The following is a 27677-nucleotide window of genomic DNA, read 5'->3' on the forward strand; positions in this document are numbered from 1 at the left end:
CCGAAGGACCCCACGCCACCGGTTTAGGGCTGCCCGAAAATATGCCTGTGCGAATGCAGAGAACGTTAGGCTTCTGACGACCTCTTTATTTACGACAAAACTTTCTAAAGCTCAATCATTGGGGTAGTTCTTTCTGTACTTTTTTTATTTGCCAACTCTATGTAGACAAGCTTTAAAATAGCGTGGAAATGTAGGCAGTTTTACGACCACCCTAAATACAGTTGCTTGACAACGTGAGAGCCGCATTGCATTTCGGGATAGAGCAGTACCGAAGGCTGGGCGACCGCCCCGGAGCCTTCTGGGTTGCTGAAGGAACCGCATTCCTTAGGTGAGAGCAGGGTTGAATTGTCGTGGCAACGGTTGCTAGGCGTTGTAAAACCTGGCTGGTCAGGCTTTACCTTGTTGGCCTGAAGAAGTTCAGCTGCTCCTAGTTTGTTTGTTCATGTTAGGATAAGATGGAACAAAGGCCTACTTTTTTTTTTTTTCTACATACGGCAGAGAGATTTGAGGAATCACTTAAATCTGGGGGAATGGGTAAAGGCAGAAGAGGTAGATCTCTGAGTTCGAGGCCAGCTGGATCTATGTTGTGAGTTCCAGTACATCGAAGGCTACAGAGAGCGACTTTATTTAAAAAACAAAACAGAAAAACAACAAAAAGAAGCAGAATGGGAGACTCAACATGGTGGTGGAAGCCTGTAATCCCAGCACACAGGAGTCTGAGACTGGGAAATCACAAGTTCCAGTCCAGGTTGGGCTAGAGATACTGTCTCAAAACAACAAAACCAAGTAAAGTACATAAAGCAGGGCTAGGGTGATGACCAGTGGACAGAATTCCTGACATGCAATAGACCTGCGCTCAGATCTGCAACACACACATAACAGTTGCAGTAACAGCCGGGCAGTGGTGGTGCACACCTTTAATCCCAGCACCAGGGAGATAGAGGCCGGTGAATCTCTTTGAGTTTGAGGACAACCTGACAACCTGGACTTATGAGCAAGTTCTAGGACAGCCAGGGCTACAAAGAGAAACTTTGTCTCAGAAAAACAAGAAACAAAGGGCAAAACAACAGCAACAAATCTTTGCAGTGACAGTGGGGCCTGGAATCCCAGGGCTGATGGGATGGAGTGAGGATTCGGTGATCATGGGATAAGCAGGTCCCTTAAATTTACTGACCAGTCTGCCTAGCATAACAAAATCTGGTAGCTCTAGGTTTAGTGAGGAATTCTGTTTTCTTTCTTTCTTTGGTTTTTCGAGACAGGGTTTCTGTGTAACAGCCCTAGCTGTCCTGGAACTTACTCTGTAGACCAGGCTGGCCTCAAACTCAGAGACCCACCTGCCTCTGCCTCACAAGAGCTGGGATTAAAGGCATGCACCACCACCGCCCGGCCCCTGAATTCTGTTTTCAAAAAAGAAAAACATCAGCTGGGCAGTGATGGCACACATCTTTAATCCCAGCACTTGGTAGGCAGAGGCAGGTGAATCTCTGTGAATTCGAAACCAGCATGGTCTACAGAATGAGTTTCAGGACAACCACAGCTGCACAGGGAAAACTTGTCTGGAAAAAAACAAGAAAACACCCAAACATTCAACGTTAAGACACACCCAGATGAACACTCTTAATGGTACATCTCTGAGGGGAACAGGTATCCTAACAGTCGGGAGCCAAGGAACACCACAGTCACACCACACAACAAACATTCACAGAAAAGATGTATTGGGAAAGACACAAGAGTGAGTGGATGCTTCTGCTTGGAAGAGAAGCAGCAAAGCACTGAGCAGGAGGCAGGCTTTATACAGGGTTTCTTGGAGGAGAGGTAGAGCTTTCCAGGGTGGGATTGGTGGGATTCTGTGACTTGATCTTGTTTTTGTTTTTCTTTGTAGGTGTAGCTTGGACATTTGCCTCTTGTAGGGCTCTTTGAGTAGTCTAGTAGTGCCTTGCCACTCGTACCTCAAGGGGCTCACAAACACTACCCGGGCATACAACACACACACACCTAAAGTTGAGCAGAGTGAGATAATTTATGGAGTATTTCTAAATGCGTATTTAACACAGCTTAAATAAAAGCTAAACAAAGAAGTCTGTGTTGGGACTGAGGGCACGGCTCTGTAAGATAAAGCACTTGAGGGCAGTCATGAGGATTCATTTGGATCATCAGAGCTATGTAAACGAAACTATAATTCCAGGCCTCCTATAATAGACAGGAGCCAGATGCTGGAAAGCTCACAGGACGGCTAGAGTATGCATCAGTGAATAAGAAACTTTGCCTCAAGCAGTGGAAGGTGAAGACAGAAATCTGTTGGGGAATATTATTTTTTAGGTGTGTTACTTTTGTTTATACTGCATTTGATTAACTATGAAGCTGTGATTCTTTGCCTGTCTAAAACACCTGATGATCCTAATAAAGAGATGAACGGCCAATAATGAGGCAGGAGCAAGGATAGGCCAGGCTAGCGGGCAGAGAGGAGAAATAGGAGAACTGAAGAGAACAAGGGGTGGAGGATGGAGGTCAGGGGTCAACCGCCCAGCCATCCAGTCGGCCACAGAGCAAGAGTGAAAGTAAGATACATACAGAAGTAAGAAAGACAAAAGCCCAGAGGGGAAAAGTAGACGGGATAATATAAATTAAGAAAAACTGGCTAGCAACAAACCAAGCTAATGCCAGCTATTCATAACTAAGAATAAGCCCCTGTGTGTGATTTATTTGGGAGCTGGGTGGTGGGCCCCTCAAAAAAATCAAAACATCACACAACAGATACCTGAAGTTATCATCTGCTCTCCACATTCATGCCAGGGCACACACTACACATACACAGTATACACACATATAAAAAAAGACAATTTCCGGGCTGGAGAGATGGCTCAGTGGTTAAGAGCACTAACTGATCTTCCAGAGGTCCTGAGTTCGATTCCCAGCAACCACATGGTGGCTCATAGCCATCTATAATGAGACCTGGCGCCCCCTTCTGGCATGCGGGGCACACATGGAAGGAATGCTGTACACATAATAAATAAATAAATAAATATTAAAATAAAAGACAATTTCCATGTTGTTTTCCTTAAGGAACAATCGCAAGATTCATATATTCACACCTGCTTTAGGTGCTTGTTATGTGTGTGCAATGCAGAAATATAGACCATTTGTGTCTTTTCATAGTGGCAAAATTTATTTAATAATAATTTCACAAGTATTTCAGCGTCTTTGACTACAACATATCAAACTGGTCCCAATTTTGTTTGCTGGCTGGCCATTGGCAACCACCAAGAAAGGCTATAAGTCAGATGACGTATATGCTGACCCCTCTACAACGGAACAGCTCTGAGACTGGATGAGACAGGAAAAATCTTGTTGGCTACAGAGTCCTCATGACAGTTTGCTTATGCAGTCCAAATAGACTTATAAACTTAACGGATGCCATTTACCTCAAACATAGAGAAGATCATCTTCAACAGATGTGTGCACACTGCACATTCCATGCTTTTGTTGATGTATATATACATGCTACCTTTAAGAGTTTGTGTGTTTTCAGAACAAAAGGACCAGACACCAATGAAGACAAGATGCCCAGATGATCTCAGAATGCCTCTGTTGCAGTCTCCTCAAAACTCTCCATCTAGCCGGGCGGTGGTGGCGCATGCCTTTAATCCCAGCACTCGGGAGGCAGAGGCAGGCGGATCTCTGTGAGTTCGAGACCAGCCTGGTCTACAAGAGCTAGTTCCAGGACAGGCTCCAAAGCCACAGAGAAACCCTGTCTTGAAAAACCAAAAAAAAACCAAAAAAAAAAAAAAAAAAAAAAACAAAAACTCTCCATCTAGAACAACTTCAAAGTGGCTAAAAAGGTCCAGCCTCACAGACTACCCCAGGCAGGACTTCAGATAAACCCTGCACCTTTCTGTCACACAGAGACTAGACAACAAATGAGACAGCTAATTCTCCCAGAACTTGATCATTATCCCAATTTTCTCAGGGTCCCCTAAAGATGTAACAGGCTTTCTTGTACCACCAGCCCCCAAATCATGACACAAAGACATATTACTAGTTATGAATGCTTGGCCTTATCTTATTCTTGACCCACTAGCTCTTATAACTTAATTTAACCTGTTTCTTTTCATCTAAGTTGTGTCTTGGGGCTTTTTTACCTTTCTTTCATCCTGTATGTCCTACTCCATGTCTGATTGGCTGGCAGATGGCTAGCTGACTGGCCTTGGGCATCTCCCTTTTTTTCTCCCTCATTGTCTCTTCTCTTTCTCTCTTGAGCCTTCTCCTACTCCTTCCTCTCTTTGCCTGCCTGTCCTGCCTATCCCTCTACTGCCTAGCTACTGACTGTTCATCTTTTTATTAGACAAATCAGGTGCCTTAGGCAGACAAGGTAAAACTTGCCACCCATCTTTACATAATGAAACAAATGCAGCATGAACAAATTGTACAGATTGGCAAATAGGACACAGGGGAAGTCAATTGTCAAACTTTGCCAAGAGAGGGTAAACAAGTCCTTCAAAATTCCTGCTTCACAGAAAAATCTGTCAGATATTCTAGGCCTGTAGGCTGAAGATGGATGCTCCAACATTACAGAGGAACCTTAACTGTCCAGGCAGCCAACTGTCTGTCAATTCTATAGTTTTGGAAGTTGCTTGCTCTGTCCTTTCTGTTTACTCAGGCAATATTTTATTCTTCTCAGGTCTCTGATGGGGTGGAAGACTAGGTAGCTATAGTTTTACTCTTTATTATCATATTCAAAAAAGAAATTCAAAAAAGAGATTTAAAGTTTATAAAGGTTGAGAGACATAAAGTCTTAATTTGTTTATCCAAAAAAAGTTTTAAAATCTAAAATTATACTTTTAGGTTGATAATACAAGATATAATAAAAAATGACTTAGGTACAAAACTTTGGACTCATCAAAATAGGATAGATAATAGAGTACTGTCTCCAAATTTGCCAAATATAAATGGAATTGACTTTGTGTATCAGGGGGATAGATGGAACCAGAGACCATCCTGGTGAATGAAATGAGCCAGACTCAGAGACAGAGCAGCACACGCCATGAGCAAAACCTATATCTGTCTAGATGTGACAAGCAAGTAGAATAGGAATCATTTGGACACGCCCACGAACATAACCTATATCTATATATCCATCTGTCTAGATGTGACAAGCAAGTGGAATAGAAATCATTTGGACACACCCACGAGCAGAGCCTATATCTATATATCCATCTGTCTAGATGTGACAAACAAATGGAATAGGAATCATTTGGAAAGAAAGGGACTAGCAGGGACGAGTTTCAGGAGACTGTAACAGGGAGACCATGAACAGAACACACAATATAAATGGGTGAGATTTCATAATGGAACTTGTTCATGTGTATGTCACAAGTGAGTGTGAAGCAATGGTCAGTGCTGATGTTTGCTACTGAAGGTACCTTTCTTATGGCATGCTCAAGCACACTCTTTTCCCTCAGGGGAGGAGTTTTTTCTTCAGCATTAATTTCTGTTTTAGTTTTGTTTCCTGTAGCAGTGGCTAAATACCCCAACAAAAGCATCTTGATGGATAAAGGGTTTATTTTTCTCACAATACCTGGGTACAGTCCATCATTTTGGGGAAGTCAAGGCAGAAGGGACTTAAAGCAGTTAGTCACATGACATCATGGTCAGAGCAGAGAGCAATGAATGTATGCTTGCTAGTACTCAGCTCATGTTCTCCGCTCTCACACACAACGGGATCCATTCCTAGGGAATGGCGCCGCCCACAACGGGCAGGTCTTCCCACCTCAGCTAAGGTGATCAAAACAACCCACACAGACATGCCCACAGGCCAGCCTGATCTAGACAGCCCTTACAGCCCTTCATTGAGAACTCTTCCTAGGTTGTGTCAAGTTGGCAATTAAAACCAGCTGTCACAGTTTTCTTCGGTTTTGATGAGTCAGTATTAATTTCTGATAATTAAGGTTTATTGCTCCTTTCTTTTTCCTCCTCCTTCTCTCTCCCTCTCCCTCTCTCTCTTGCAGGTATTGAAGCCAGGGCCTTGTGTATGCTAGATTAGCACACTACCTCTGAGCTACATCTCCCCCATCCCCAGGTGATTCAAAAATTAAATTATATCTATTTATTTAAATATTTAAAATTAAATTTATTTATTCATTTACTCATTCATTTATTTATTTAATAAGAGGAAAATCTGTGGGAGCTGGTTCTTTCTTTTTGCCATATTAGGTTCTGAAGAGCAAACTCAGGTCATCAGGCATAGAGAAAAAGCCTGAGCTATCTAACAAAAACCCTGTGGATGGTAGGGGTTGGTTCCCTTCATCTATAATCTTAGCAACTTGGCAAATACCAGGCTAGCCACTGCCACATAGCCATCAAAATAAAGCAACCTAGGAATGGTGGGTTACATAACTGTAATCCCAGCCTTGGGCACTGTTCTGGTTCCACTAGAAATAAGGGACACAGCAGAGAGAAAAGATGACAGAGTTAAGTCCACACAGAGATGAGCAGCTTACCTAAGTCTAAGACTCCAGAGTCACATAGGACCTGGAGGCATCATTTCTCACACATCCCCCTCCAGCTCCCTTTCCTGGGCCCTCTCTGACCCCCACTTCTTGGCCAGAGATGTGGTCAAAACAAGTAAAGTAGATTGCATGTCTGCTTTGGCAGTGCCTTCAGAGTTCCTGGTGGGAGATACAAACCAGTGCCAAGGCCAGGGACACAAAGCTCTCCTGGGGTTTGTCAGCAGGAACCCAGGGCCTCTCCTCTAAGAGTTCTGGCCAGGTGATCCATTCGAAGAGACGAGGTGTATAGCCCATCACACACACACACACACACGCACACACACACACACACACACACACACACACGATAATTCAGAGCTTGAGTCGCTACATTCTCGCCCATTGTTCCTCACCACCACTTAGAATGTTCTAAGTCTTTTGGCTTTTCAAGACAGGGTTTCTCTGTGTAACAGTCTTTGCTGTCCTGGAACTCATTCTGTAGACCAGGCTGGCCTCAAACTCACAGAGATCCGCTTGCCTCTGCCTCCCAAGTGCTGGGATTAAAAGAGTGTGCCACCACTGCCTGGCAGAATGTTCTAAGTCTTGTGCCACGTGCTCTAGGATTTCTTCTTTCTCCGTTCTGCTCCAAATTGTAGGATCTGGAAACTTGTTGTCTGGGACACTAACTGTTCTATTCACACCCTTTCCTGAACTGTGGTGGTTGCTGGGAAGAGCTGGCATGGGATGATCTTGAACCACCTGCCAAACTCTGCGGTATTTTACAACATTTCCTCGATTTCCAGCAGAACCCAGAAATAGTGAGATTACAAAAGCAGAGAGTACTAGGGTGGCTGCCAGGGGGCTAGGGGCAGGATAGTGTAGGGGAAACAGAAGATATTGCCAAGATTCAAACCTGTAACTGTGAGAAAGTTCTGAGGAGTTAGTGTACATCATGGTGACTTGTAGAAGAAAGTTTCTGTCCTGCCTGGTTCCGCAGCCATTCAGTCCTAAATAAACACACAGAGGCTTATATTAACTATAAACTGTTTGGCCTATTGCTCAGGCTTATTACTAACTGCTCTTACAACTTAAATTAACCCATACTTCTTATCTACGGTTAGTCACGTGGCTTGGTATCTTTTCTCAGTTAGCCATTCTCATCTTGCTTCCTCTGTGTCTGACTTGTGACTGACTATGTCTCTACTTTTCCTCTTCCCCGAATTCTCTTAGTCTGGTCACCCCATCTATACTTCCTGCCTGGCTACTGGCCAATCAACATTTTCTTAAACCAATATGGGTGACAAATCTGTACAGTGTATAAGAGCATTATCCGTTAGCATTATAATATTGCACTAGAGAAGAAAATAAGATGGGAGGAGACAGTTCTCAGCTCAGTTTCATTCTGAGGATTCCTGGAGGTAGGATCTCCATTTCGGACTGAGGTAGAGGTAAGAGCCAGTAACTGGCTGTTTTGCCTATCTGACCTTCAGGTTGAACCCCAATATCTGTCTCCGTGTTTTTATTAGTCGTACTACAGTGACTGGAGTTAATGTTCTATTGTATACTTGAAATTAGTTAAGTAAACAGAAAAGTGTTTTCAATCTACACCCCCCACACACAAACACACACACATGTGCACACATGAGCACACGCACATACACACATTGGTGACTAAGGAGCTGATGGATATTATGTGAACTTTTCCTAGGGAGATGAGAATAAATGTCTACTCCCCCAAGATGGGGTACCAGTGACAGACACTGACAAGCCTGGGAGTTTACTGGACTTACAGAGCATGAGTGACCCAGAAAAGTCTGTCTCAGCAGGGAAGATGATTTCCCTATAGCTGTCTCTGTGGAGTCTAGACTTAAGTAAACCTCACACTCTCCATGGCACCTCTGAGACCAGAGGTGACCTACAACTAGGGCGGCTCTAAACCTAGCTGAGAGGAGGCGTCTCCAGGGAGGGTCTGCTCTGTCTGCAAGAGAGTGTTGGCAGGATCCGTCTCAGGAGAGCTGCTTCTGGTACAGACGGCAGTGTGCTCTGAGGACAGGGCTCCAAAACATGTTAAATGTTTTCTTTCTTTCTTTCTTTCTTTTTTTTTTGGTTTTTTGAGACAGGGTTTCTCTGTGGTTTTGGAGCCTGTCCTGGAACTAGCTCTTGTAGACCAGGCTGGTCTCGAACTCACAGAGATCCGCCTGCCTCTGCCTCCCGAGTGCTGGGATTAAAGGCATGCGCCACCACCGCCCGGCGTTAAATGTTTTCTATAACAGAAGCTTTTCACAATGCCCATGGTTATCAAACCGTCCTGCTGGATACCCTAAATATGCACAGCTTTTGTCAAATAGATCCAAATAAAGCTGAAAAACCACAAAAACTTCTACAGGAAGGTGCTACATTCCCAGTTCATAGAGAAGCAAGCTCAGGGAAGGTGCAGCCTGTCTGTTTGCATGTGTGCATGTGCGTGTGTGTGCGGTGCACAGCTGGAACCTGAGTCCTTCAGACAGTCTAACTTTGCTTTTTGAGATATAATCAGTTGTTCCTGTTGTCACTTTATCCGGGACATCCTAAGCTAGCTATGATGGTAATGGCACTCTCGGGCTGAAGGCTGAACAGTTTGGGGCTAGCCTGACTTTCACAGTGAGATCCTGCCTCTAAAACCAAACCAAACCATGACAAAGAAAGAAAGAAAGAATATGTTTTGCTCTTCCTTCCTTCCTTCCTTTCTTCCTTCCTTCCTTTTTCTTTTTTCTTTTTTTGAGGGGCAAGGTCTCACAATTTCTCAACTATAGCCAGACTGACCTAGAACTCACTATCTAGCCCAGGATGGTTTCGGGCTCTCAGCAGTGCTTCTGCCTCAACCTCTGGAGCACTTGGATTACCGTGCCCAATTTATGAGGTGCTAGGGCTTGAACTCAGGGCCTCGTGTGTGCTGCTAGGCAAGCCTCCTACCTACTAAGCCACAGCCCCTCCTAGCATTTAAGTTAGCATTACAGAATAGTGAGGTTTGCTGTTATTTTCATACATGTACGCCATTATATTTTGTTCTTATTCATCCCCTCCCCCATTATTCTCTTACCCCCCCCACTCCTTGCTGGTCCCCAACTCCCGAGAGCTCCCCTCCTGATTTCCTTCACTCTTTCTCCCCTTCAGATCTTTTCTGTTATTAGGTCCCAAGAAATTCCTTTCTCCAAAGTCTGGCATTTAGACAAACACCAACATTCCCTCAGGGACTTAAGTTCCTAAGTGCTCAAAGGAGTCCTCCCAATCTCTGGCAAAAGGGACACAGGGCTCCTCCATTAACCTATGCTCATGGTGCCTATCAGGTATCAAGGTCTATGTACCCTCTAGGCCCCCTCATTCCCGGCTCACAAGTACCTGTTGCAGAGTCCTCCTGGCGGGCATGCCCCGCCCCCTACCCTAAACCTCTCCTATATAATCCAGCCATTCTGGCTCCCCGTTCTCTTGGTGCTCTGAGTCTTTCACTACTCTCCCTGTCCCCTCTTTCTAGTGCTCTCCCCTCACCTTCCCCTCAACTCTCTCTTCTCGTGGCCTGGTTCAGTCGGGGCTGACTGTGCTCGCCCTCATATCTACAATAAAACCTTCCCTCACTCACACCTAGGAGCTCTCATGGCCTTGTCTTCTCATTCACCCATGTAAGCAGAGATTGTAACATGTGTGTTTTATTACACAATGCATGTTCTCTGTGTACCCACATGGGTCCATATCTGTTCTGTCCATTCTTCTCATGCCATCTGGCCTCTCTGGGGTCATGTCCAACAATGGGCTGAGTTCTAGCCTGTTCACCCAGGAGCAGCAGGACGTGCTGACCTTTTGCTATAGGGGAGGCTCCCATAGAGGAACTGTGGACTCTTCACAGACAAAGGTCACCACAGGCCGGAGGGAAGGTGGGGTTGAGTGAAGGGCCAACCAAGCAGGTTTTGTTGATAGGCATTCAAGACAACAGGGCTGTGTGGGAGGGTCAGCTCAGGTCTGGACAGCACAGGGACTCTGGGGTCTATTTTCTTAGAAACGGCAAAGTTAAGGCAGGTGTGGAATGTGAAGTCCAGCGATTTCTTCCCTGCGGCTCCTGATCTTGGTCGAAGTGTCTAGCGGCCCAGGCTGGAGTGGGGGAGTGTTCAAAAACACTTATGAACAGCAAAAGCTTGAGAGCTTGTTATGTGAGGGGAAGAAAAAGAAATCTTCATTAAACAAGTAGTAGACCCTCAAAGATTACTGGCTATTGGGACACTTTACACCCGGATGCACGGCCTTGGCAGAAATAGTTTGCTGGTTCACATTGTACCTCTTATCCTCACAAAATGAATGCGTGTGCAGATTCTCTTTACTCCAAGCTGCTTGCTCGCTGCTCACTCCTCTCTCCGTTCTTCCCTCCTCCCCTCCCTCCTCCCCTCCTTTCTCCTCTCCCTCCTCCCTTCCCTCATCCTCTCCCTCCTCCCTTCCCTCCTCCTCTCCCTCCTTCCCTCCCTCCTTCCTTTCTTCCTCTCCATCTTACTTCTCAGGTTTTGAGGTCTCTCTATGTAGCCCAGAGTCTGGCTTAGAACTTGCAGTGATTCTCCTGCCTCAGTTTCTCCAGTTCTGTGATATAGACGTGCACCAAGAACCATGCTCAGCTCCCCACCCCCTCCTCTTCCATCATTTCTTCCTCCCATGGTTGCCCAGGCTGGCTGGAATTTCTGGGCTCCAGCTGTCCTCCTTCAGCCTCCTGGGTGGCTGGGGCTAGGGTGTGCACGTCTCTGGCTGCAGCTCTTCAAATAGCAACCCTCTGTTATGATGGGATCCTTGGTCTTTCTCACTTTCCCTGACAACATGACCTTGCCCAGCCCAGTGGCAACAAAAGAGAGATTACATTAATGAATACTGCTAATTAATACAGACCCATGTTTATACCTGTTGATGGCGTGGCTGGTGATAATTAGCCTGGTACAAAAATAAGTTCTCTGGAAAGTGTGACCTATAGCAATTTGCCATAAAAATAATTGTAACAAACACCTCATCTGGAGATGATTAGGGGCATTTTATGACCCCCAACATCCTCACAAGGAGAGTTGAACAAATGCGGTTAGGATAATTTTGTTCAACACTCATATATGTGGGGACCAACTTGAAACTCAGAGAGGTTAAACATTCTAGCCAAGGTCACACAGCTTTGCTAGGTTCGTGCTTTGAGTCTCTAGGGGGGGGCGGGCAGATAAGGGATCTTTCCTTCTCCCTACTGAAATGTTTTTAAGCAATTTTTCTAGCTCAGGGCAAGCAGCCCCGCAGCCCTGTTCCCCATCAGTGTTGTGACTTGCTTGGTTCATCCTCATTCTTCAACTTGTTTTGTTTTTTCTAGGAAGCTCCAGCTGTGTCCGGTTGATTGAGGAGACTAGCTGGTTTGGGCCAGGTCCAGCAGTCGCCCCACCTCCTTGGCAGGCTGGTGGCAGACAACAGCTGACGCCAGAGAGTTCCTCACGTGATCACCGCAGCTCCCTGCTCCATTCCTTGTCCCCGAGAGTCAGAGTGGGCACTTCCAGGGACTCCTGTGGCGTGCACCAGGTAGGTATCCTAATCCCGAAAGTCTGCAGCAGGACGGCGTAGGGTGCGGGTGTGTGTGTGTGTGGGGAAATGACTGGAGGGAGGGGTGGAGCAGTGAGAAGTGGAGAAGCGGCAAGCACTATCAGATAGACTTGGGACAGGCTCTCTGTGTCCCTTCCGGGCTCTTAAAGTTGCGGGAACACCTACGGTTGGCTTCAAGTTGTCCCACAGGGTCCTACTGGTCCTTCCCCTTCTCTTGTTCCCCACCTGGGGACAGTGGCTTTGCCCTTCCTTCCTCTGAGCTTCGGCCTCTTGCCCCACAACAGACCTTTCCCCTTTTCTCTCTGCTGACTTAGCTGTGTGCTTCGGGGCGTTGGAGAGACAATTAATCAGTGACAGGAAGCCCAGCTGCAGTCAGACAAGCCTCAAGGCCGGTCCCAGGAGTCTCCGGTCTCCCACCTGTGCCTGCCATGGTGCCACTGAAGGTGCTGCTGCTCCTGTCGGGAGTTCTGGGGGTTCTTGCTGAGCTCTGTGGTGAGTAACCAGCCACGGACTGGAGCCTGCTGCTTCCTGAGTCTCGAGGAGGGATGGCTGCCTCTGCCGTCCCCTTGCTATATTTGGGGAATCAGAAGCTCCGGGTGGGCATGGGGAAGCTTACTTGTCCCTCAGGTCTCCTACAGACGTTTAGGCTTAACTGGGTGTTAGTGCTTGGGTGTGCTTAGTGGATGCTCCCCTCCCCTTCCATATCCCAGCAATCCGTTCATTTACTCACTGGACACATGGGAAACCTCTCTGGGGCAGGCCAGAATTTCGTTTGGAGAAAGAATGGGGAGTATATTGGTCTGATCCCAGCCCTCCTAGAGTTTGTATTCTAGAGAAGGTGTTGGCAAAGGCATGGGTTGCCAAACTGGGTTACCATGAGTGATGCCGAGTCAACCTGGGGCTACAATAGAAAGCCACAGGGAGGGGCCCATCACTCAGAAAGAGAGGGTGGAAAGGGCATGCAGAGACTGGACCCAAAGCAGGACAAGAAGCCGAGAAAGGAGGAAGTAAGAGGCAAGCATCCCAGGCCTACAACGGTGCCTGGAGGCCCTGCCTGCTCCTGCTATTTGTCCCAGGGCTGTAGTCCCCAAGAAATCTCTTGTGGATTCGAGGGAACTTTCAAAGCATGACTGTGAGCCTCAGGTTCCAGGTTTAGGCACATTCATGCCCTGGGACCAGGCAGGAAGCATAAGGCTGTATGGCTCACTTCTCCCCTTCAGTCCATGTACCCTGCAAATGCATTCTCAGGTGACCTTGGGCAAACCCTGTGCTACAGGTGTCAGATGAAGAAGTCAAGGGGCAGAGGGACCAAATGACTTACTCACGGGGCCCCAGCTCCAGCAGAACTTTACTGGACTCAATTCTTGGGATTTCAGGCCAGCCTTGTTTCTAGGCACCTGGAATCTCTGACCATGTCCTACTAAAGCACCTCATCCTTGTGCCCCGGATTACTGTCCAGACAGTCCTCGGGGGATTCCGCCAGCAAGCCAGAGATTCCTTTCTTGCCCGCTTCATCTCCAAAGCCCCTTCCTTCACCATCCTGAGAGCTTTGGGAGTTTGGGGTGCAGTCCCTTCAACACTCCCGGCCTCCTGTGTCTTGTAAAGTGAACAGAGGCTGTCCCTCCTGCCTTCCTCCTCAGTGCCCTGTGAGGACACCACACCCTGCCTGTTCAGCTTCAGGCTCTGTATGCAATGAAGTGGAAAGGACCGTTCACTAAAACCTACACAAAGAGGGCCCCTGGGCTTCTGTGTGCCCGCTGGTCAATCCTCAGGTGAGAGGGCTGGGCAGTCCTGTGAACGGCACGCCCTAGTGTGGGGGTAGGAGACCTGTCAGGGTTCTCTAGAGGAACAGAACTGATGAAATGAACATGTATTTTAAAAGAATTTAGACTGGCTTGCAAGGTGTGGTCTTGGTGGTCCAACAAGGGCTGTCTCTTGATGGAAAGTCTGAGAATCTCGTAGTTGTCCAGTTGATGAGGGTGCTGATCTTTGCGACCTAATCTCTGCTGGAGTTCTGGAGGATTCCTGGAGATTGCTGGTCCTCAGGAGTCTGTTGGAATCATGAAGAAGGTGGATTAATACCAGCCCCAGCAACGGAGTAGATGAATTTGACAGTGAGAGTGAGGGCAAGCAGGCAGAAAGCTAAGTCCCCCCCCCATCTCTCTCGTTTTTTTTAAAAGATTTATTTATTTATTATGTACACAGTGTTCTGCCTGCATGTACATCTGCAGGCCAGAAGAGGGCACCAGATCTCATTACAGATGGTTGTGAACCACTGTGTGGGTGCTGGGAATTGAACTTAGGATCTCTGGAAGAGCAGCCAGTGCTCTTAACCACTGAGCCATCTTATCTCTCCAGCCCTTCCCCCTATCTCTTATCTGCCACCAGGAAGTTTGGCCCAGATTTTGAGTGCATCATCTTCCTGCTTCAAATTCTAATCTCACTAAGAAAACCCCTTAATAGAGCGTCCAGCAGCTTGGGGGGGGGGGGTTTGTTGATACTAGATGCAGTCAAGTTGACAACTGAGATTAACTATCATAGGAACCTTGCCTAAGGCCACTTTTTCTAGCTTGAGTGAATCTGCCTGTCTCTTTCCTGCTAAAGAGAGTAAATTGTGTCATTTCCCCTTCCCGGGGCAGGTGAGTCCCTCTTAGGGTGTGTGCGCGCCTGCAGTGCGGGAGCAGGAGGAGGGGAGGGAGGGGGAACTGTGGTTGGCATGTACAATGAATAAAAATGTAAAATAAAAGAGTAAGTTGTGGTTTCCAGCCCCCTATCATAGGCAGGACCTCCAAGACAATCCAGTCTTCCCCACTCTGAGTTTGGGCCCTTCCCAAGGAAGGAAGGCAGCCATCAACTGGAATCCAGGCATGGCCCTGAGATTTCTGCTACCAGGGTATTTCTGTATCTTGGCTACAGATTTTCAGGCTAATCCCCAGTTGTGACAGGTTGTTAGTGACTGGTCTCCCAGTCAGAGACCCTTTCCACTGAAATAGGAATGGCAGAAAAAGTGGCCTTTCAAGGTTTGAGTGGAGGAGTTTCCTCAGGCAGCTGGGGAATCAGCTGACAGAGTCCAGCATGTGAAGATTTGTTGTGGAACATTCCCAGCATGAGGGTTAGAGTTTCGATCAGAGCAAGGGGAAGGGATTGCAGCCTGACACAGGCTTGGCTCTGAAGTACCGTGAAAGACAGCCTGACTTAGAACTTCTGATTTCTCTTCCGTGCAAAACAATGGTGGAACTATCGACACCACAGAGCTGCCGTGAGGGTCTGGGAGCCTGGTAGCCTACTGATAGGTGTGGTGGTTGCCTGGCAATAACATCCTTTGATCTCACTCCATCACCTCTCCTTGGCCCACACTAACTCCTCTTAGGGGATGCCTGCTTTCCTGTGTAGGCGCCGCCTTTTGTCATAGCAGACATTTGTCTACACAGTGGGTGTGGGCTGTGTGGTAATGGGAACTGGGACATGTATTTCCCGGAGAAGGTTTTATCTGGTAAGGAGTTCAGAATAGTCGCTTGCTAGTGGCATAGCCCTGAGTCCTCCCTCACACCATTTTCTTTCCTCAGTAATACCACAGATGGACAGCCAGCTAGTAGAGAAGATGGGCCAGCAGCTCTTACCTTGGATGGACCGGATCTCCTCAGAGCAATTGAACCCCAGCATCTATGTTGGCCTGCGCCTTTCCAGTATGCAGGCTGGGACCAAGGAGGACCTCTACCTGCACAGTCTCAAGCTCGATTATCAGCAGTGCCTCCTGGGGTATTGCTACTCTCTCTCTCTCCCCTTTCCCCATGACTTGATCCATGTCGTAAGAGATAGGAGACTGGGTTCTCTCATCTGGGTGTTTGTGACTTTTTGACAAACTCTAGGCGTATTTTGTCTTCCTTGGGCCTTCCTCCATCTGCAGAGTGAAGGGGTAAGTGGTGGTACTAGGCCAGAGATGCTGACATGTGTCCTTTGTCCTGAAACTGCATTCCCCTGATTCCTGAAGCAACACCTAATTCTTCATGTGCTCCTGACTTGTGCCTGAGACAGACATCACTAATCCATAACCAGATATGCAATTGTATATTGGTACAAAGAAGTAGTATCTAACTTATTCTGTAGTTTATTCATGTGCTAAAGACAGACACTACTAATCCACAGCTATGTTCTTTCATGCAGAACCTAGAAGCAACATATTTCTGTGCTCTTTCTCCAAGGAGTGGCCATGAAAGAGAGGCCTGCTCTGGAGTGTGAGTGAGGTGAAGAATAAGAAAAAGCCACGAGTCACCAGATGTAGTGGTTCATGCATTTAATCCCAGCACTTGGGAGGCAGAAACAGGCAGATCTCTGTGAGTTCAAGGTCAGCCTGGTCTACAGAGTGAGTTCCTGGGCTGCCAGGGCTATGTAGAGAGATCCTGTCTTCAAAAATAAAAACAAAAAACAAAAGAAAAAAGAAAAAGGGGGGAAAAGCCATGAAATACCTTCCTGATTTCATTCCTTCTCAAGACAGAGATGCAGGGAAGGGAGAGGAAATGTAGGGGAGAGTGCATGGTCTGGCTGGAGGCCAAGCCAGGAGATCTGGCGTGGGCACCCTTATGGTTCTTCCTGGAATTTAACTTTCTAAGTGTCTGTGGCATGTGTCCCCACCAGCACAGCTGACTGCCAGTTCTTCTTTGTGACCTTAGTGGAGGTTGTTCCGTCCACGAGGGTCGCACAGACATGGGGGCAGACCACCAAAGGTTCTTATACCAGAAGCAAACTTTATTCCAGGAAAAAGAAATAAAAAAATAAATCTCCATGGGGCACAAAAAACTTATCAGCTATCTGAGACCACGGCCGGAGATGGACTCGTAAGGCTGTGGCAAAGGCCAGTTTCTGAACTCCTTTTATAGCAAGCATTAGGCAATAACAAAAGAGTTTTACAATCTCAAGGTAAAACTCAGATGCAAACTGCCCTTCTTTGCAATTTCCATTAGCAGTTAAACTAATGTTTGTATTTAGTCCATTGCTTTCCCTGGCATTCCTTGGACAGTGTTTACCAAGGCTCTGCACCTCCCCTGAGACTGCCAGTTTCACAAAGCAGGGAAGGGTAGGGGACAATATAAAACCAAAATCAAAAGTCACGTACATCCCATCATTTAAAAGTTAACTCAGCTCAAATCAATTGCTGGTCATGAGTGGCCAGGGGGTTATCTAAAAGCTGATCCTCGCTTACAGAGGGCCGCTTCAGCCTCACAAAGAGAGCTAAAGGTTGCAAAGCGGAGTAACCCACTGTTAATAGTTAATCCCTAAGCTGCTGAGAAAGCTGTTGACAGCCTGCTCTCATCCTCCTAGGCTTACAACTTTATATTTGTTTATGTCTACATTCCTATTCCTGGAATCTACATTTCTATATTCTTTTTCTTGGGCCCTTCAGAGGTGATCCCAGTCAGGCTTACCAAGGGGACAGTTTCTCATAAAAGCGTATTGACTTGCCTGGTCCTAGGTCTGTCTCCAGGGATGACAACAGCGGTTGCCAGACCAAGCCTTCAGCAGGCCACCTGGCCTTCTACCTGCTTGCCCTCAGGGCCAACTGCGAGTTCGTTGGGAGCCGCAAGGGGGACCGGCTGGTCTCACAGCTCAAGTGGTTCTTGGAGGATGAGAAAAATGCCATTGGTGAGAAAGATGCCATCTGAGTGGTTAGGGACCTCTGGGAGGGCTCATCAATTCGCTCTGTTGTTTGTACTTTCGAGGCAGGCCTCATATTTGTAATTGTTCTCAGTAAACGGTGTTCTGGGTGAGAGTCAGAGCTTTGGTTTTCTTTCCAGGCCTCTTCTCACCCCCACACCCCCACCCCGGTCCACATCAAGTCCTCCCAGAGCAGTGGTGCTCAGTCTTCCTAATGAGGCCCTAATGAGACAGTGCCTCATGCTGTGGTGACCTCCAACCATAAAACTGTCACTGCTACTTCATAACTGTAGTTATGCTACTATTATGAATCATAATGTAAATAACTGTGTTTCCCAATGGTCTTAGGAGACCCCTGTGAAAAGATCATCAAAGCTACAAAGGGGTCAAGACCCACGATTGAGAAGCACTTATGTAGAGGCTCAGGCTGGACCCAGGAACAATCTGCCGGGCTGCTCAGTCACCAAGACTGACCTGTTGTCTAGCTCTGAGACACCTGTCCAGCCTCCTTTCCACTGACCCTTAGCCTCTCGGTCTACTGTCCAGCCTCCTGCCTTGGACCCAGTCCCAACAGCTGAAGCAAGGCTTTTCACTATGAATCTGTTCTTCATGCAGCTTAAGCCCTGCAGGGCCCCTCCATTCGCAGCCCCGGGCCCAGCCTGGCTTGCCTCTTCTACTTTTTAGGCATTGGTCTGGTTACTTCTCTGTGTGCTCCAGCCACACTGATCTCTCCTCACAAGTTTGGGTGTTCGTGTGTGCTCCTCCATCCCCTTTCACACTCCTCGCTCTGTGCTCACTTCTCTCCACTCCCGAGTCACTATTGTGAAGAATCCTCAATTTCCCAGCCACTTAAAGACTTGTGTGGCTCCAGGGACCTTAGGCCATACTTCTGTTATAATTGTGCTGTCTCATGAGTATCTGTTGGGCCGTCATCCTCTATTCTGACCTCCAAGCACAGAACCTGGGCTACACTGGGATCTCAGCTAGGCACTGAAGGAGGATATGATGCCGTGGTCTCCATGGGATGTGTTGGAGCATGCAGACTGTGGGGTCCCTGAGCTATGGGGCTTCTTTCTGGGAAGAGGCTGAAAGGGAAACCCCGAAGCCTGACGTGTCTCTTTACTCCTTGCCTTTCTTGTCTCAGGGCACAACCATGAAGGTCACCCCCGTACCAGCTATTACCAGTACAGCCTCAGCATCCTGGCACTGTGTGTCCACCAGAAGCGGGTCCATGACAGTGTGGTGGGCAAGCTCTTGTATGCTATTGAACACGGCCACCATGTCCGCCAGGGCCACCTCTCTGTGGGTGAGTGGACAAACCTAGCCTCCCCCCAGCCCCAGGGAAGGAAGGCCTCTATGACCTTCTCCTATGCTCACCTTTCTTGTGAATGTCCTCATTAGACCCCTAGAAGTGAAATGGTGGTGGTGGTGGGGGCTGAGAGCCAGCTCTGGAACTGGGCTTTGACCTCAGCTCCATTACCTGTTCACTGCAGGGTGTCCCCTACTCTGTCAGTCAGACTTTTCCTAGAAAATGGCCTCCCAGCAGCCTCTCACTAAAGGGTGCATTACAAACAGAGGTCTGAGCACACACTGGGTGCTCTTGAGACCAGTTAGCCTGAGGATCCTGATACTTGGATTCTGATCTGATTGTTGTATGTTGTATGACCTGGGGCCACCACAGTCAGTTTTTATCATCATGCTTCAAGGTCTCTGCTAGGCCTGGGCTCCAGAAGTGAGCGGGTAGTGTTATGCCCAGATTTCTGGTCCCCAAATGAATTCACGGAGCTGGATTTCCAATGCAATTACATGAGGGTTTTAATAATATTCAAACTTAAGTTTGGACCAACACCTTTCCAGCACCCCAGCATGGTGGGTGCAGAAAGTGTGGCAGGGGGCCCTTGGAGGGGAGAACTTTTAAAGGAGAAATGCCATAATCAGGGGAGGTCATGTCCTGTCGTCTTGAGATTGGGTAAGGAGGGCATAGGGGAAGGTAGTTTTTGAAACCATTGGTCAGTTTTTGGTGTGAAAATCTAACAAAGAGGGGCTGGAGAGATGGCTCAGAGGTTAAGAGCATTGCCTGCTCTTCCAAAGGTCCTGAGTTCAATTCCCAGCAACCACATGGTGGCTCACAACCATCTGTAATGAGGTCTGGTGCCCTCTTCTGGCCTTCAGGCATACACACAGACAGAACATTGTATACATAATAAATAAATAAATAAAAAAAAAAAAAAAAAAAAAGAAAATCTAACAAAGAGCCATAAATTACTGACAAGGTATCTTCAAGGACAGGATGCCTCCCAAGAATATCTGGACCTCATTTAATTTTATGGCCCTGCCCCCTATCTCCTTAATTGGCTATTTTCAGGGTATCTGTTCAAATTTCTGCTATGACAGCACATTTATGGAGCTGAGATCGCCCCCACCGCCCCCCCCCCTCCACTCATTATATGGCTTAAGATGAGTCCCTTTCTTTAAAATGGAGTTTGCAAAGTTAGGTTCACACAGTCGGGACTCTTTGGGGGAGGGTGGGAAACAGGAGGGTGGTGGTGGTGTTTGGTAGATAATTGCCCAGAGAGAAAAGGGCACCGGGGCCTTTGTCAATAAGAGGCTTGAACTGTTTCAAAGGCTTGCAGAGAAACAGTGAACACATTACCTATAGGAGGAGAAGAACTTAAAGATTCCCTCCCAGGCCCTGGCTGCTCCTCCTATTGATTAAACCAGACTGCCTGAGGGTAGATGAGGCAGCTGTTCCTGTCCAGTTCTCTGCGGGGCAGGAGGTTTAGCCCAGTAGCACAGCACCAAGCATGCCTGAGGCCCCAAATCCAATACCCAGCACCACAAAAAAAAAAAAATATGAATCAATTAATCAATAAAATAAAGCTCCCTGTGTGAGCCCAATGTGCATCCTGGTTGGGGAGCAGGTTCTTTAGGATCCGTCCTCTTGTATTCTCTCTTCAATCTGTCCGTCTGTCCTGCTGCTCAAGACACTCAGTGACCAATTAAATCCATTTGTCTAGACTTGAGAGGTTTTCTGGGGGCTTAGTATGTCCAGTGTTTGGATTGGGGAGTCCTGGATTGGTACCCCAGATGTTCCTGAACGCCAAAACTCACCTAGCCTGGTTCCATAGCTATCCAGTTCATCCTAGGCTCTATCCCCCAGACACGGAAGCCATGGCTGGCTTGGCCTTCACCTGTTTGGAGCGTTTCTTTTTCAATCCTGATTTGAGACCACGAATCACCATGGCCATTGAGACCGTGCGAGAGAAGATCCTGAAGGCCCAGACCCCCGAGGGCAACTTTGGGAATGTCTACAGCACCCCACTGGCACTACAGGTGGGAAAGAGATCCTGGAACCACGACCACTCAACAAGTCAATGGAGGGTGGGCTGGTCAGAGGCTGGAAGACCTGGCTTTTCCCCAGTGATTGACCTACCTCCTCCTTCTCTTCCCCACAGTTTCTGATGACCTCCCCTGCTTCTGGGGTAGGACTGGGTGCAGCATGTCTCAAGGCAAGGGTATCTCTGCAGACCAGTATCCAGGGCGGGGCCTTCCAGAATCCTCTGATGATTTCACAGCTGCTCCCGGTACTGAACCACAAGACCTACCTGGATCTTATCTTCCCAGACTGCCAGGCGCCCAGAGGTAGCTGAACCCTTTCTGTTTCCTGAGTAATCTGCTCTCTGTGGGTCCCAGTGATGGGCGGTTGGTTGGTTCTGCTTTGCTGAGCCAACAGGAGTGCGTGGGTCTGCACAGGACATGGCAGCTTAAATGAGGTCGCAGCTTTTTGATGCTCATGGTGTGGAGACAGATACCAAATAAGCCCTCTGAGTGGTACCCATTGTGGAAATGTTTGAGTGAATGGATGGAGAGATGTATTAGCCAAGGTTCTCTAAAAGAGCAAAGTTTATAGAATGATCTATTAGACTGACATATAGCATATGGTCCAGATAGTTTGACAGCATCCGTCTCTCTCTGGAGAGGTTGAGAATCCCAGAGTGTTGCAGTCCATGATGGGATGTCTTGGCAGTCCCATCGTGGTGCAGAAGGCCTGAAGGATTCTGGACAGCAGCTGGCCTTCTGTTTACACTGGAAGTCTAAAGAAGGTGGTTCCAATTATCAGCGAAGAATGCTGCAGTAGCAGCATAGAGGAACTTGAGAGTGAGGGCAAGCAGAAGCTGCTCCTTTCATGTTCCCCATCTGGGCTGCCATCAGAAGGTGCCGCCCACATTTACAGAGGGTCTTCCCCATTTTGAATAATCTGATCAAGAAAAATCTCTCCAAAGAATACCCAGAGACTTGCATTTTAGCTGGTTCTAGATCCAGTCAGGTTGACCAGTAAGATGGGTCATCAGAGATGTGTGAATGAATGAGTAGACAGACACGTTTGGTTCATTTTGATACCCAAGGAGCTTAATTCCCAGCACTGAATCACTGGGCACCATCTTGGTGAAGAACTTGAAGGAGTGAGTGGGATTTGCCAGAGCAGCGGGAGGAGAGGGCAAAGGCAAATGCGCAGAGACTGGTGATGCAGGGGTCGGGGCATCATCTTGGAACTGAGTGAGCAGTTCATCTGGGAGAGTGAGCAGGAGAAGAATACTGCACAGAAAGATGAGTCCGTCCGTTAGAGGTCACCAGGAACAAACGGAGAGGGTCTTCTGAGGTGAGGTGTAGCAAATAGGTGGGAGGCAAGAAGCAGAGACACCAGCAAGGGCCAGTGGGACTGGGTTAAGAGGCAGGCTTCCCCGGGTGGGTGTTCATTGACTGAGCCACTATGGGGGAAGGCCATGGCCACATGGGCCGCAGTGTCCAGGGAAGAAAGGAGAACTTGGCTCCCCATCCTCATGACCGCTGCTCTTCCTGTCTCTCTGGTGCAGTCATGTTGGTACCCGCTGTCGAGGACCCTTCACCGGCCCATATCCCAGAGGTCATCAGTGTCACACTGAAGGTCTCCAGTGTCCTGCCACCATACAAACAAACATTTTTTATCCTTTCTGGGTCCACCTTGGAAGATGTCCTGAAGATGGCTCAAAACACAGGAGGCTTCACGTGAGACTCCCTCCCCTCTTCCCAGCCCTCACCCCGCTCAGCCCTCCATGCTTGGAATGGAATCACGGGAAGGATGGGAACAGACAGGTTTCTTGGGATAAGTTCTGGCTTAATCTCTGCTTCTACTGCCTACACTCCTTTCCGGCCAGTGTTTTGGACCTGTGGTGTTTAGCCTGTGGTGTGAGCTGTGGACCACCACTGTCATTGAGAGCTCACTCTAGAAGCAGAGACCCAGCCTAGGAATTCCAGTTCTTCTACCCCCACCCCAGCTATCGAGCCAGGACAGTTATTCAGTTCAGACTTGAGATATCCCGCCTCCTCATAGGCCAGTGTGAGGAGCCGATGGTCTCTGGTGACATGCTCTGAGTAGGTCTAATGCCCGGCAGCAGTAGGTACTCTAGGAAGACTAATAGTATCAATTCATCTTGCTAGAATTTTGCCATTAATAACCCTGAAAAGCTAGACAATGTGTTTGTCCCTTTGAGATTCGATGGGCCTGGGAATGAGCATATCTCAATCGCTGCTCCTTGCTGGGCCCTGGCTATACCAGGAGGTGGACATGGCTCATCGGGGGGGACCTCTGGCTCAGAGAGGTTGAGTTCTTCCTGCTGGCCTGCTCATTTCCCTGAACTCTTGCCTCATCTTGAGAAATCCGTGCTTTCTGTTCCCAGCAGTAGTTCTAGGGAAGGCTGACAATGGGGACCATTTGGTCATTTGGGTCAGCAACTCTGAGACCAGAGCTGCATCAATACCACCACATTTCATTAATTAATTAATCTGGTTTTTCAAAACAGGGTTTCTCAGTGTGGCACTGATTGTCTTAGAACTGTCTCTGCAGACCATGCTGGTCTAAAACTCAGAGATCCACCTGCCTCTGCAGCCCGAGTGTTGGGGCTAAAGGTGTGCGCCTGACCATACTACTGTGACAGAAATGGTCCCAGTTTTCAGTTTAAGTGACATCTCCTCCCCACATCCCCGCAGAGGACTGAATCTGGAGCTTTGACAGGCTAAGCCGAGATCTACTACTGAACCGTTAGATTTTTGCTCCTCACTTGGAAACAAAGTCTGTACTAGTCACAAACCTCACTGCTATGACAAAAGGCCGTACACGGGCAAACTGGGGGGAAGGACCGGTGTGGGCTCAGCGTTCTGGGGGAAATAGTTCATCGTGGTGGATAACTGAGCTACATCTCTGGTCCCCACATTTAAAAAAATCTGAGACAGAACTATTTTGTTGTTTTATTGTGTTTTTAAGTTTGAGTCAGGGTTTTATAAGTTGCCCAGGTTGGCCTTGTTCTATAGTGCAGGCAGGCCTTGAACTCTCGGTGCTCTGCCTCAACCTCCCAAGTAGTTTGGATGACAGGCCAGAGTCACAAACCTGGCTGGTTTATATTTCTTGGAATGGAGGCACTCCCTCCCTGTCTAAGATGGAATTTGCTGATAAGCCCTTTGGAGGGACAGAGTGCATGATCTATGGGGTGCTGGTCGGGCCACTGGTGGTGGTGTCTAGGAGGGTTGGAGAATGTGAAGTTGGAGGCAGGAGGCTCAGAGAAGGCTGTGTGGTGAGTGAGAAAAGCACCTCTCTGTGCCAGGACCCCAAATCTAACTCCATTCTCTCCAGAAAAGGGCAGAGTAGAGAGAAGACTCAGATAGCAGCGTAGGCAGCATGCACCCTCAAAGAAGGGAGCGCTACCAAGTGAAACTGGAATGAGACCCAGGGCCACTGCTCTCTGCCTCTGGCCCCGTATCTCTGAGCTCAGGTCTCACACTCTGGTAGCTCAGTTCCATCAGCCCTAAACACCCACACCCATGCCAAGAGGCCCATAACTGCTGAGGGACGATGGTGGATAAAACCCAGGTGGGCAGCATCAGTGAAGCTGTAGAGAAAGTGGGGGGAGGGGTGCCACGACCTGCAGTGAGATGGCCTAGGAAGCTGGCCTGGTTGGCCTTCTGTTGCTGTGAAAAACCCCACAGTCAAAAGCAGCTTGGAGGTGGACAGGGTTTATATGATTTGCAGGTTATAGACCATCACTGAGTAAAGGCAAGGCAGGAACTCAAGGCAGGAACTCAAGGCAGGAACTCATGGGAGACAGGAACCCAGAATTACCAGCACTTTGGCAGGGTATGTTCTGGGGGGTCAATTATCAATCAAACATGGCCCAAGGAACACCCACTGGCCAATGCAATGGAAGCAACCTGTCAATTTCCTCTTCCCAGGGGTCTCTAGTTTGTTTTAAACAAATTTAAACTAACCAGCCCAGCAGGGCTAGAAGAAGGGCACCCGAGGGCAGGCAGGTTTCTGCTGGCGTGGGTGAGCCCCCTGCTTTCCTCCTTGGGGACAGCAGTCACTTCCTCTTTTTTCTATTTTCTAGGTATGAGAAAAAGCCCTCTTTGTCAGGCCCCTACCTGACATCCGTACTGGGGAAAGAAGTGGGGGATCGAGAATTCTGGCAACTCCTCCGAGACCCTGACACCCCCCTGCAGCAAGGTGAGTCTGGTGGCCTGCCGCCCTGGATACCTCCCACCCTGATCCTCACCCACTTTGAGATAAGGCTGCATCAACCCAGCCCAGCCTTTCCCCTGAGCCTTCCTGGGTCGCAGCTTCAGAGATGCATCCAAAGCATGCGTATTTAAAAGAAAATCTTTATTGGTGATGCACACCTATAATCCCAACAACCCTCAGGATATTGGGGTAGGAGGATTGCTGTGAGTTTGAGGCTAGCCTGGTCTGTATAGCCAGACCCTGTCTCAACCACTGGCCCTACCAAATCAAAATGAGTCACAAACAGAACTGTCTCTGCACGCCTGGGTTCTCAAGGGACCCTTTTACTTCCTCCAAGTTTGTGATATTATTTCTAAATGGTTAATTTAGATCTAGGAATGATTTAGGCCTCAGGCCTGATGATCTTCCACTATGCAAATGATCTTCCCCTGAGCCACACCCAGCCTGGAGGCTGATTTTATTTTATTTTTTTTTAAAGATTTATTTATTTATTATGTATACAACATTCCTGCAATGTATATTTGTATGCCAGAAGAGGGCACCAGATCTCATTATAGATGGCTATGAGCCACCATGTGGTTGCTGGGAATTGAACTCAGGACCTCTGGAAGAGCAATCAGTGCTCTTAACCTCTGAGCCATCTCTCCAGCCCCCTGGAGGCTGATTTTATTATTCTCCAATTTTCTCCAATGAGAATCTGGTGTTCACCATGCTAGTGAACGACAGAGCTGGGACTTGAAGCCAGGTATCTGCTGGACTCAAAGGTCACTTCTGGGACATTCATTAATGACACCCCTGGACTACACTGAGACAGTCCCTCTGTCTGACAACTCTATTTTGAAGGTGGTGATCCTGTCCCAATTTCTTTCATGCTGCCATTCAACTGTTAGTCCCATGTCTACCCATTGGGGGCGCTCTCTGCTGTGAGCTTGTTAGTCCCATGTCTACCCACTGGGGACGCCCTTTCTGCTGTATGAGCCTGTGGCCCGAGAGATCCTGCTAAGGCTGGATGAGAGTCTCCAACTGGTTCTGCACAGCTCCTAGCTTCTCACCACCAAACCCAGAGTGGGTCTTAGAGATGTGGCTTCAGGGTAGTGGTCACTTGATGTGGTTGGGGGTGGGACGTTGTCTTGCTAATTCCCTTCGTTCCATTTGTTTCTGCAGGCATTGCTGACTACAAACCCCAGAATGGGGAAACCATCGAGCTAAGGCTAGTTAGCTGGTAGCCTTGGGCTCCCTCCTGATGTCCTTGTACCCTGCTGCCACCTCAAGTGCACTTGGAGCAATGTCCCTCAGATCACTTCCACTATCTCAGCAGAGAGAATCCTAAACTGGCCCTGCCTAACCCAGGGGCCTTTTCACGAAGGCTGCAGAAGTCTAAAGAACAGGCTGCCCCTGACTTCCTCCACATGGGAAGACTGCTGGCTGTGGGTGTTGAGTATACTGCTCTGGGAATGGAGTCCTGCAAGGAGGCCTCCACAGCCCAGGGGTTGTGGTTCTGACCCCCATAACTTTGCTCTATATTGTCAGGGTGGTGTTCCCAGAGCTGGTCATAAGGCAGCTGCTGGCCAGCCTTCCGCGGGGCCTTCGAACATAATTAAAGCCCGATTTCCCTTTCCTGGCCGCAGTGTTCTGACGTCTCATAGTCATTGCCTGGGGTGCGGAGCAGAGGCGTCTGGGTGTCCAGCAGGACTTGTGACTGCTCTCCTGTGTATCAGGCGTGAAGTGGCACAAACAGAGCTGACTACACACACCTTTATAAATATCACACGAAACAGCCCATCTCTCATTAGGAAGACAAGGGAACCAGTGATAAATAAGTAAAAGTGACTCACGGAAGGTCACAGCTAGGCAGTAACACTGTAGGAGGCAGTGGCGGGCAGGAGACAGGACTTAGGAGACAGAGGCAGCTACTGACTCCTGCTGTGGACTGGGCTGTAGCTGAGTAGTAGAGCACTCGCTTACCAGGCACAAAGCCTTAGTATGCATGTAGCCTAGGCTGGCTTTGAACCCACAATCTTCATGTCTCAACCTCCTGGGATTACCAGTGTGTCCCCACCATACCTGGCTTTGAAGACCTAATTACTGCCCATTCACCTTCTGATACTATCACTTTGAGGTTAGATTTAAGCACATGGATTTTGGGGGACACACAGTCATACCAAAGAATGCTTGTTTAAAAGGAACCTGTATACCTGTAATCTCAGCTGTCAAGAGAGAGACTGCATCCCAGAACTGCATGAAAGGAGAACTAAGCGATATTTGATGGGGTAGGAATGAATATTGCTCCCTTGTTACAGGCTCTGCCGGGCATGCACAATGCCCGGAGTTTAGCATCACATAAAGTCAGCTTGGTGGAGCACACCTGAGATCCGAGTGCTTGGGAGGCAGAGGCAGAAGTATCAGAAGTT

General features: G+C 48.1%; 1 protein-coding gene across 1 annotated transcript; it reads left to right on the plus strand.

Annotated features, from left to right (window-relative positions):
* The first annotated feature begins 11958 nt into the window (after positions 1-11958).
* On the plus strand, positions 11959-26889 carry LOC121459467 (transcobalamin-2-like). Its single transcript, XM_041669262.1, has 10 exons — positions 11959-12044; positions 12380-12557; positions 15632-15824; positions 17536-17705; positions 18862-19023; positions 20878-21050; positions 21173-21359; positions 22592-22763; positions 25136-25251; positions 26431-26889. The coding sequence occupies exons 2-10, from the start codon at positions 12494-12496 to the stop codon at positions 26490-26492; spliced, it is 1299 nt and encodes a 432-aa protein (XP_041525196.1). The 5' UTR covers positions 11959-12044; positions 12380-12493; the 3' UTR covers positions 26493-26889.
* Positions 26890-27677: the final 788 nt, after the last annotated feature.

Source organism: Microtus oregoni, unplaced genomic scaffold, assembly GCF_018167655.1.
Source record: "Microtus oregoni isolate MIOR12 unplaced genomic scaffold, Mior012 000019F_ref0000042, whole genome shotgun sequence".
Lineage (NCBI taxonomy): Eukaryota > Metazoa > Chordata > Mammalia > Rodentia > Cricetidae > Microtus > Microtus oregoni.